This window comes from Dioscorea cayenensis, chromosome 2, assembly GCF_009730915.1.
Source record: "Dioscorea cayenensis subsp. rotundata cultivar TDr96_F1 chromosome 2, TDr96_F1_v2_PseudoChromosome.rev07_lg8_w22 25.fasta, whole genome shotgun sequence".
NCBI lineage: Eukaryota > Viridiplantae > Streptophyta > Magnoliopsida > Dioscoreales > Dioscoreaceae > Dioscorea > Dioscorea cayenensis.
Window position 1 is genome coordinate 3,125,266 of NC_052472.1, and position 11,795 is coordinate 3,137,060.

At 33.4% G+C, this 11,795-nt stretch overlaps 1 protein-coding gene across 1 annotated transcript; it reads left to right on the plus strand.

Moving 5' to 3' along the window:
* The first annotated feature begins 3,508 nt into the window (after window positions 1–3,508).
* Window positions 3,509–6,703, plus strand: LOC120279706 (zinc finger BED domain-containing protein RICESLEEPER 2-like). The gene is made up of 4 exons (XM_039286601.1): window positions 3,509–4,523; window positions 4,625–4,759; window positions 6,459–6,569; window positions 6,636–6,703. The coding sequence occupies exons 1-4, from the start codon at window positions 3,509–3,511 to the stop codon at window positions 6,701–6,703; spliced, it is 1,329 nt and encodes a 442-aa protein (XP_039142535.1).
* The last annotated feature ends 5,092 nt before the right edge of the window (window positions 6,704–11,795 follow it).

Consider the following 11,795-nt stretch of genomic DNA (forward strand, 5'->3'; position numbering starts at 1 on the left):
TCCTCTATTTTTTGCTAGCTGGGAAACCACAAGGCAGGGGTGCCTCAAGGCTTATAAAGACCTAAAGCCCCAACATTAAAATGGGCCCTAATTAGTTAATAAGAAAAAATATATATATATATATATATATATATATATTAAAAAAACTACAATGTAAAACAACCAACCAAAAAATGATAGACATTAAAAAAAAACTATTATAGAATAAATCTAATTAAAAAAGAAAAGTCTTCTTTTACATAAATCTTCTGTCTATGTCATTCAATTAGGTAGGTCAAATATTTGGGATTTATGCTACCAAACTAAGCAAGTTTATCCGTCATTAAATTCTGTCGTTTGGGAAAGAACTCCAGCATGACGTTGGAGCAAGTCTTTAGAAGTTATTTAGTTAACTTGATATCATCTTTGTATCTCCAATGCATATTCATTTCTTTATGTTGGAAAAGATCAATGAGGCTCAAGTAATCTAACAAAATACAAGTTGATCAAATAATTCTTTGGGAACACAGCTAGGGGTGTAAATGATACACCTCTACTCGCAAGCTACTCGGGCTCGACTCGGTGAAAACTCGAACTCGACTCGGTCATGGTCGAGCCGAGCTCGAGTTCGAGTAGTTAGATACTTGGCTCGAGTGCTCGCGAGCCTAATCGAGTAGTGACATATATAATATATATATAATATTTATTATATAATTACCATTATATCTTTTAAAGTTAAAATATTAATATTTTTTAACAAAACAAAATTTTCTCTCATTCTCACGAATGAGAAAGAGAATTGAGCCCATGACTCAGCCGCCCCATCATCCCCATCCTAGCCTGATTCATCCCATCCTTCAACCCTAAACGCCGTCAGCCCGTCACCGGCGGTGAGGTGCCAAACCAAGTAGTGAGCTTGCAAATTCCCAGCACCATTACTCTGTTCCTCTTTCTCATTCTTCGTCTCCATTTCGCATCTCCGATGAAATTTGAAACCCTTGATCTCCATCAATGCCGTCTCTGGTGATCCTCTTCAGGACTCATGCCCTGGTTGATGCTTCATCGATCTCATCGGCCTTTGCGGAGGGGAAGTCCCAGCTCGAGATCGCCAAGAGGCAAGCCGTGGTTTATTCTCTTTACACCCCTAAAATCAACAGCGTCATGGAGATTGAGAACTCTCGATGGATTCGGGTGAGAAAAAGTCGGAGTTTTTTTATTGTTTGTGTTTTTGCCTCTGCGGCTTCTGAACTTTTAGGTTGAATCTGATATACCTAATGTTTGATTTAGATTTTGCTATAAAGGATTGATATTTCTAGTTTGTTTTTTGGGAGCTTAAAATTGGAATTTGATATATGTTTTTAGTAATTGGGATGTGATAAACTACTAGTGATTTTTGCTCGAATGACAAATTATGGTATCATAAAGCAATCGAAAAATTGAACATTATAATCCATTAATGTGTTTTTGATGTTGAGTTTTTATTGTTTGTTACTTGAATTGTCAACTCGATGAAAGCTTTTTGATGAGGTGCCATGTTGAGAAAGATCATCTTCTTATTGTGATTGTAGTTTTGTGTTGGGTGTATCCATTTGGAGAAACTGAAAAGTAAATTTGGATTGTGAATTGTGGCTATCTTGATGAAATTTTATTCTATGTGTGAAACCTTGGTGGAACAGTACATTGCAATGTGACAGCTTTCTAGGTTGGGAACTTTGTTTTTATTGAGTGGTCATGTGTGTGTTGTTGCTGGAGGAGTATTTGTTTGTGAGTATCTTGATATTCCTAAAAGCGACTCGAAAAAGAGGAATCACAAACTGGACTCTTGAGAAGTGAGTGTCCTATTATGTTGAGAGCATATGATGGGATGGAGAGGAAGATATATGGGATGCCTTTGACATATCGATATTATTTTTAATTTCGTTAATCATGCAAAAGTAAATGCGATCATTTAAGCCTCATGATCAAACATAATGTTGCCATTTGCTTTTACCATAACTCGATCATTAAAAATTTGTCTTCTCATGTGATAACTTATTGGTATTTGGTACACAAAGGACCAAGATTGAGACCTGGCAATACTTCATTGTGTGTGTGTATTAAAAATAATTAAAAATAATTGTTAAAATAATTGTTATGTTATATATATATATATATAATTTGTTAAAATAATTAATATATATATTAATAACTTATCGCTGTCTTACCAGATGATAACTTATCGATGTCTTACCGTATTAGAATAGAAATTTATTAAAAATAATTGTTATGTTATATATATATTAATAATTTGTTGATTATTATTTTTTTATTTATTGATTTATTTTTGCATTTATTTGTTTTTATGTCATCCCCGATCATGATTTATTTATTTATTTTGCATTTATTTGATTCAACCATTTGCTTGTTTTTTTTTTTAAATAAAGGTAGTGGCTACAAATTAACAAGGTATTTTTTGGTTTTATGTCATCACTAGTTCATTGTTTATTTAGCATTTATTTGATTCAAACCATTTGCTTGTTTTTTTTAAAAATTTAAGGTAGTGCTTTCATCCTTTGTGGTGGTGCTTTCATGTGCACAAACAAGTGGAGATTTGCAAAAAGGTGTTGAGCTTGCCTAATACAATAGGAGATTTGCACAAAAAAAGGTCGTACATCTTAACCATGCTATTATTTGGTTGTTTATTGTGATAGGCAATATGTCATCAAAAAGGTTGATTTATTTTTAGTAGTACATGTCTAATACAAAAAAAGGTTGATTTATTTATTTATTTGGTTGTTTATTGTAATAGGCAATATGTCATCAAACACACCAAATTTCTCATCTACACCATTTCATCCCGGAACGAATTCATCAACTAGTCGGGCCATGTTGGAAGGTGATTTTTTTCAATGAGCAAAAAGTTTTTGATGGTGATGATGGGAATGCAAATAAAAAGTAATGATCCAATTGAAAAAGAGTTGTGATGTTGTTGACCTTGGTGAGGGGGAAGAAGAGGAAGGTAATGAGAAAAAGGGCCAAGACTTCAAGTGTATGGTTGGAGTTTAAAGAAATTGATCTTCCCGATGGTTCTAAAAAAAGGAGAATGTATTCATTGCAAGAGGAAGTTGGCTATAAATGCTAGCAAGAGTACAACTCAATTTAAAAAGGCACTTGTCAACTTGCATGAAGAGAAAAATTTATCAAAATCAACAACAAAAAATTTCTTTCGAATCTATACAAGGAGGTAATGGGGATGTTGAAATGCAACCGGCTCTCACAAATGCAAGTTTGACATGGCAAAAATGAGAGAAGCAGCTGCACATTGATATTGATGCATGAGCATCCTTTTTCAAGAATGGAAGAGGAAGGTTTTAATATGATGCAAAAGATGTGGAATGCCCGAATGGGAAAAAAAGTGTCACGGGTTACTATCAAGAAAGATTGTATGCAAGTTTATGAAGCCAAAAAATTGAAAACATTGCTCAAGAATATTAGCAAGATAAGCTTGACAACGGATTTATGGAAGTCTAGCAATCAAAAGATCGAGTATATGGTCTTAACAGCTCATTTTATTGATCATAATTGGAGATTGCAAAAGCGTGTTATCAATTTTGTTCGTCTTCCACCTCCTCGCCGTGGTGTTGAGATTGCTGATGGTATCTTTAAGTGTTTGAAGGAGTGGGGAATTGAGAACAAGGTTTTTACTATCTCTGTTGATAATGCTTCAAGCAATGATGTGGCAATCAGGATTCTTAAAGACACATTTTCAAGAACTAAAAGGTTGCTTTGTGGAGGAAAGTTATTTCATGTTCGTTGTTGTGCACACATTCTTAATCTCATGGTGCAAGATGGTATTTCTGAAATTGAAGAAATAATTGAAGATATTCATGAAAGTGTGAAGTTTATTAATCAAAGTGAAGCAAGATTGAAGTCATTTTCTGATATTGTGCAACAACTACAATTGTCGGAGAGAAAACTTATTCTTGATTGCAAGACACGTTGGAATTCAACATTTGAAATGCTATCAGTTGCAATGAAATTTAAAGATATTTTTCCAATGTTCAAAGATCGCGAAATCCTTTATCATTGTTGCCCATGCCCCGAAGATTGGGAAAAGGTGGATAAAATATGTGAGATTTTAGAAGTGTTCAATGCCATCACAAAAATTATTTCCGGTAGTGATTATCCAACTTCTAATTTGTTTCTCAATGAAGTCTATCGGGTGAAAATGTTGCTAGACAAAAGGGTGAATGATGAAAATGACTTTATTCGAGCAATGATTGGCAAAATGAAGGCTAAATTTGATAAATATTGGGGAGAATGCAATTTGCTCATGTCCGTGGCCGCCGTCTTGGATCCAAGATGCAAAATGAGGGTTGTTGATTTCACTTTTGCAAGGATGTATTCCGATAGAGAAGCAAGAGAAAATATTGCTAAAGTTCGAGAAGCTCTACATGAGATTTATGAAAAATATGTTCGTGAATATCAATATGGCAATGAGCATAGTGGTGAAACTCCAATGCATAATAATGATGATGTTGGTACTAGTGGCAAAGGCTCGTCAGGTTGGTCCGAATTTTTCAAGTTATGTGAAATCTATTGAAAAAGCCTCTCCACAAGATCGATTTGGATGCATACTTAGCTGAAGGTTGTTTCATTTTTGAAGGAAATCCTGATCAATTTAATGCCTTAGAATGGTGGAAGGGAAGTACTTTTAAAAATATCGCGATCTTGTCTAGAATGGCTCGTGACATACTTGCTATTCCTATTACTACAGTTGGCTTTCAGAGGCTACTTTCAGGTCAGGTGGTAGAGTGATTGATACTTATCATTCTTCATTGGCTCCAGAGACAGTGCAATCATTGCTTTGTGGAGGAGATTGGTGTCGAAATCTTCATGGAGTGAAGAAGAAAAAAACAAAAGTGAGTTTATAATTGTTCTTGCTTTTAATATAATTTTTTTATTTTTTTCATGGTTTTTCTTGTTTTAATGTAATTTTTGACTATTCTTTGTTCACTTTGTATATATTAGAAGGAGAAGAAACCAATTGAGATTTCACTTGACATACCTTGAAGCTCAAGTTTAAAATGGTATGAAGAATTATGTTTGCATGTAAGTAACATTTAAGTTTATTCATCCTTACAATCAATGATTAAAATGATTTGTTTTCTAATTTCTCATTTGTAATTTTGTATAGGTTTGATGGAAACATTGGGCCAAACCCTTACTTTCAAGAACATATCTTTTTGAGATAATGGATGTTGATGGTGGATTGATTGTTTTCTTATTATCTATAAACTTATTTGTTTGTTGTCAATGAATTGTATTAGCACTTGTTTATTTTCTATTTGTTTTACTTGGACTTATTAACTATGGACTTACTTGTTTTATAATTATGGACTTATTTGGACTATTTGTTGTATTTTGTTTAAGTATGAGTTCTATTTGTTTTTTTTTTTCACAATATTTTGGAAAGTTGTTGTTTAGTTGATGTTGCATTTCATCAAATATAAATGTATTTGTTTATCTTTGAAAAATTATAGAATGTTATTATTCAAGTTCTTGTATTTGGTTAAGTTTGAATTGTGTTTGTTGCCTTTAAAATTTTTTTGAATGTAGTCATTTTAGAATGGATGAAAAAAATTGATTTTTTTTTTATGAAAATCAATGGAAAAAATTTTCGAGCTCGAGCATAATTGTTTATGATCATTTTCAACATTTCCGAGCTTAATCGATCGAGCTCGAGTAGCTCGAATAGTGTATCGAGCCGAGCTCGAGCTTGGTTATGTATACTCGGTCGAGTTCGAGCCGAGTATCGAGTATCGAATTTTCAGTCGAGCTCGAGCTCGAGCTCTCTATTACTCGGCTCGAACTCGATCGATTACACCCCTAAACACAGCTTGAGCTTCATAGCAATTACAAAAGTTTCATTTTAGCTTGTATGCATGAAAAAAAATCCACAGCTAATGCAGCGATGAGTATCGCAAACAAGAACTCAATTCACTACATCACTTTTGGGCTTTAAAGGCAGTGTAATAGAGGGGGTTTAAAAAACCACCTCTATAATAAAATAGGATATTTTTTTCCCCATGTTTTTAGAACCAGTTTACTTAAACCCCCATTACATTAATTTCCCATGACAAACGCCGCTCCACAGCTAATGCAGCGATGAGTATCCCATGTTTTTTTCCCATGACAAACGCCGCTCCTGCCATTGCTCTTGTCGCCACCACGCCCTAATTCCCAACGCGGTCTCTCTCGAGAGAGCAAGCCCCGCGCGGCTTCGCAGCCATCAGGCCCATCACCCACTTCTCCACTTGTTGCTCCGCCCAGGAGGTTTCTTCTCTCTTCTCCTTCCCCTTCTTCTTACTCTTCTCTCAATTCGCCATCCATTGATTGTCTTGGGTTATCCTTTGATGCAGGTTCTCACTCCTTGGTTTTTCCCTGATCGGCTTCTTCCCTCCCGCTGAGTAGGTTTTCTGATTATTAATTTTGATCAGTTGGTGGTGGTGGTGGTAAGATTGTTGCACGGAGATATGTTTCTATGAAGGCATCTGGTTCTTTGGAGTCTGGATATGGTGTTGATGATGCATTTATGCTGGCTCAAGTGGGTTTTTGCTTCGATTTTGTTCTTTTTGTGTGGAAAATGGTGGTGATTGTGATTTGATTTGGTGCAGGAGGTGTAGACGAGGAGGTTCGATTTGTTGGTGAAGATTATCCTGATATAGGTGTTTCTGATTTATGAGAAATAGTGCGGCAAGTTTGATTTATGATTTATGTTAACATTTTGAAGTGGTCAATTATCTTTAAAAGTTCTTATAAGGTCTCCAAATTTGCAGGTCTCTCACATAGACAACACAAACCGGAAGAGATCAACTTGAAACTTAATTCATGTTTCATCACTAACATTAGCTAACATTCACCTCCAGGTTAGTTCCTTCCCCTGTTTCAGACAATTTGCTATATAGCTCAAATATGAAACTTGGATCAACAATATTCCTATCAGAACATGTCATTTATATTCTTTGGTTATCTGGTGTATATATTTTCCTAATGGGTCCTGGTAACAAAGGCCTTCTTTTCTTATTTGAAAATTTTGTGTGAGCTTGCACAAGCCATTTTCAAATGAGTGGTTGTACTTGGAAGCAATTAATTATAGTTGTTTTTGAGAGAACTCAGGAAGATTAGATTTTTTTTTTTTTTACCGTTTTTACTGAGAAAGTTTCAGTTATAAGTGTCTTACTTAACTAGTTGATGTGCCTTGATGCATCTGATGGAAGGCTATGAACTTTGTCCTTGTTCTGGATTTGGTTCATATATTTTTTTTGTTTTTGAATAATAGACGACAAACGCCATTTTTTATGAATATAAATAGTACTAAACAATACTGGAACCCGGATGTACAGTATATGTACAGTATGAGAATAGTATAGGAATCCCGGATGAACAGTGTATGAACAGTACGGGAAACAGTACTGTTGGGGGAGAGATTTGAACCCATGACCTCCCCCTTACACTTTGATGTCATACCATTGGGCTATCCAATGGTTGACTTGGTTCATATATTTTTCTATTCAAATTTTTTGTTCAATAATTTTTTTTTCTTTTGCTAGTGATTTTGTTCTTAAGTGGTTTTCAGCCTCTCAACCAACATATTTTTCCAATTGCCCAATGTTCTTCTTTTCTTTATTTATAGGATGTTGATTGTTAGGGAGCCTTTTTTCTAAGCTTTCACATGATTGTGAATCTCATACTTCAGACTAGCAGCTATAAGGATTCTCCAGGATTCTGTATTTTTTATTTATAGGAGATAATTATTTGAGTTTGAATTTTATCAACTTTATTTTAATTGAGTTTGTATTTTTTTATTTATTCTCCAGGATTCTGTATTTTTAAAGTCACTTTAATTAAGTATTTATGTTAAAAAAATTTATTTGTGTTTTCACATGCATTTTTCTTTGTTAAGTTTTTTTATTTTTGTCTATTTGTGTTTTCACATGCATTTTTCTTTGTTAAGTTTCGTTTTGTAGAAAGTTTTCACATAAAATTTCACTTTTGATTAACAATCTCTCAACATAAATTCTTCATTTATATCAATAATCAAATGCTCTATTTGGGTTTCTGACAAAAATATGTTACACGTTCCTTAGATCTATGTGGTGTACTAGTTTGAATTGATCTGCAACCTATACCCTTCCTATTGTTGATCCAATGTGGTTTTCTTAGAGGTATGTCACTAAGTCAGCTGCAATTGACAAAGTTGCACCTTCCATGTGTAGCTCATTATCATGTTTTTGGCTATGTCTTAAAACTCCATTTTCATGTTCATCTGATCTGAATTTTTAATTACTACAATGTTTAGATTCCAGTAGGACACTCAGATGGAATATAAATTTTATAGTTCGACAAATCAAGAAATTTTGTAGTAACACAAGCGCAACAAGAAACTTTGATTCACAATTTGAGAACTATCTGTACTCATTGACTTCAAAGTTTGTGTTGTATTTTGGTGGCATCTGTGTACTTGATTTGATGCAGATGTATCAGTGCTAACATATAACAATTAATTATCTCCAATCCATTTTAAATGGTTATTATCCAACTAGTAATGAGTTGTGAGGGTTGTAGCATTTAGCAGGATTTTTAGGACTGTTTCTATGGCACACCATTGCTTAACAACAAAATTTGAAAGAAAATAATTCTCATAGCACCCTATTGCAGCACATGAAATTTAGTTCAGAAAATCAGTTAAGTTTGGTATGATGCAAATGAAGAAATTAAGGTTAAGAAGCATTGTCTCTCCCTATCATAAGAGTCCAGAATAAAAAGGGAAGACCATTTCTTCTTGCAGTGAGAACTTCAGACAATTTGTAGAATGGGATAAATTGTATTTATGTTCCCAAATCACTTGGCATCTGCTGATGATGTTGTTTGAATATATTGCTTTGGTATTACTATTATAACTTGTTTCTTTCCCTATCAGAAAAATTTTTTCTGCACATTAGAGTAAATGAAATGCGCTGATTTTGGACAGAAAAAATTGCTAAGATCAGTCAAAGTCTTCATTCCTCTACATGTCTACAGCTTGTTATAGAGCATCAGGAGTTTTTATTTATGCTAGTGTTAAATTAAAAGTTAACACACCCTGTCCTGTATTGCCGTGATTTCGAGATGGTGCACATGCTTGTTGATACTATAAGTGTGTTCACTATTTTTCTTTTTTATATATTTTTCTTCCATTTTTCCGTCATAATTTTATTTCTATCATCCATTTGTTTTGTCTCGTTGTAGTTAAGTTTTTTTTTTTTTAATTTACAAATAAGTGATAAACTCACACTAGTTAGGAGAAATCAGGGACACGTAGAATTAATATCTCAACATGACTATATATCTATGTCTTCATTTTGTGTAGACTTTCAGGTTAAATGAACACCTTTACAAGGGACCCAATATTAATAGGCTAAGTGGCTTTTGGTAAGTATTATTAATTATTAAACTTATAAGAGTGTATTACTCACTAAGTTTGAGTTTTTTTAAGGCACCTTTATGTATCTTAAATCCTCAACCATGTTTTTAAAAAGAGATGAACTCTCCACTTTTCGCATGAGAGTTTATGAATGAAAATTTTCATTTGTGGTTTCGAAGCAAGGTAATCTTGTTGTACAATTGTTTTATAGTTTACTTTGTCAAATCTGAAATTTTATTTTTGATAATATCTTTTGCTATGTAGGTTTTGGAAAAAGATTATCTGGATATTCCAGAAGAAGTTGTGGCTCTTGGTGTGGGACCTAACAAAGTAGCTAAGAGATACTCTGGGTTCATTATTAATGGATTTAGATTTCATACCAAATCTTGTGATGAAAATAGAATGACTCAAAATAGTGGTGTGGTTAACACTTAAGAAATCGGAAGTGTAAATTACTATGGTAGATTAAAGACATTATTGAGTTAGATTACTATGGTAATTTTAAGGTTGTGTTGTTCAAGTGTGATTGGGTTGATGTACACCATAATATGGGTATTAGGCAAGATGAATTTGGGTTCACTCTTGTAAATTTTTCTCGCCTAATACATACCGGTGAAAAATTAGACCATGATCCCTATGTGTTCTCATCTCAAGTTGAACAAGTGTTCTATGTGCAAGATCTGAAGAATGAGAATTGGTCTAAAGTTATCAAGACTAGGCCTAGGGATTTGTTTGATATGGGTGATATTGACCATTGAAAAAGATGTTAGTAATTTCCTTGTATCTTTGAATGAAACTTTGTTTTTTTTATCTTTAATTGGTATTTTTCTTTTTTTAATATATTTGTTGATTTTGAGCTGGTTATATTTCTCTAGCTCGAATTTTTTAGTCTCGGATGCATGAATTGGTTTATATTCATGTGAATTACTTGCATAAATTATTTAAGTTCATTTGGTGAATTAGAACATGTTCTTACAATGTATGTCAGATTATAATTCTATCAAATTTTATGACAAGCTATTTTAGAAATGCCAAAAAATATAATTTTTCCTTGTTGATTATTCTTTTTAAATCTTGCAAACTTACCTTACTTATTCTTGCAATACCAAAATTATTTGATGATCAGGATGGCGAGCAACATGTAATGGCGTAAGAAACATCGCTCTTGTAAAATTTTTATTCGTCAAATCTGAATTTTTTTTTTTTTAATATCTTTTGCTTTGTAGGCTTTAGACCATCATCGTGTGTCTGAAACTGTCTTGTACTAGCGAGCTCCCCTCCCCACCTCCAAGTCCAGCCAAAGCTTCATTCACGATCCCAAGGTATTGAAACCCTTCTTTGATCTTACTGTTATTACTATTATACTGAAATACCACTTTCTACACCAACATCACTATACTTGTGTGCTATTATACTACAAATCAAAACACTGCCATGATTCTTGAATGCCATTGTTTTCACTGCAAGTCTGCAACCATGCTATTAGTAGGCTCAAACGGATGTTACTAATAGTAACTACCAATGGTTTCAAAACTTGTTACTAAGACGACGAATGTGAATGATAATATGGGTTGATGGACCTTTGTCCTTTTTTTGGGTGGATAAAACCAGACTTGTTTCTTCAAGAGAGAGAGAGGGCTTAAGAATGTATGAAGTTTTGTAACATAACATGCTTTTGATTTATATATATTAGAGAAGAAAAGGGGTTTGGTTTTTAATTTTATTATTTTTGGTGGGGAGTGATGAGTTCTCTTGGAATGGAGTTTGGTGAAGTGATTTAATGCAATTTAATTCCTAGAAAACCACTCCTATTAATTGTTAATTGTAGAAGAGAAAATAATAAATTCTTTCTTTGTGATTTTCTTATCAGGAAATAGTTTAACCAAAGATTAGAGATTTACTATATTTATACACAATGCAAAGAAGCACCTCAGTGGACTTACCTAGAAAAATTTGGACTGATGCTTCTAATAAAAGTTCATGCAAGTGTAGACACATAAAAGTTATTTGTTATACATGTGATTTGAGTAATATAAATTATAAAAAATTTTAAATATAGTCATTAATTTTGAATTTGGAGAAATCTATTAGAGAGCTTTGAGTGTTAAATTAATGAATAGAAATATAGGAAATGAGACTTTTGGTACTCTAATTATTTCACAAGATTAGCTAGCATGCAAGGACAAGTGTCAATTTCAGAGTCAATGCTTATCAATAATATACCCAAGGCCATTGATTTCAAAGGACTAACCAGGTTGTGATGAGAAATGCTCAAACCAATGGAAATGGACAGCATGAAGAATGTTTTTGCCTTCCACGTTATACACACTAAATAATAACTTCATCATGTTTCTTGAACAAGTCTTTTTCC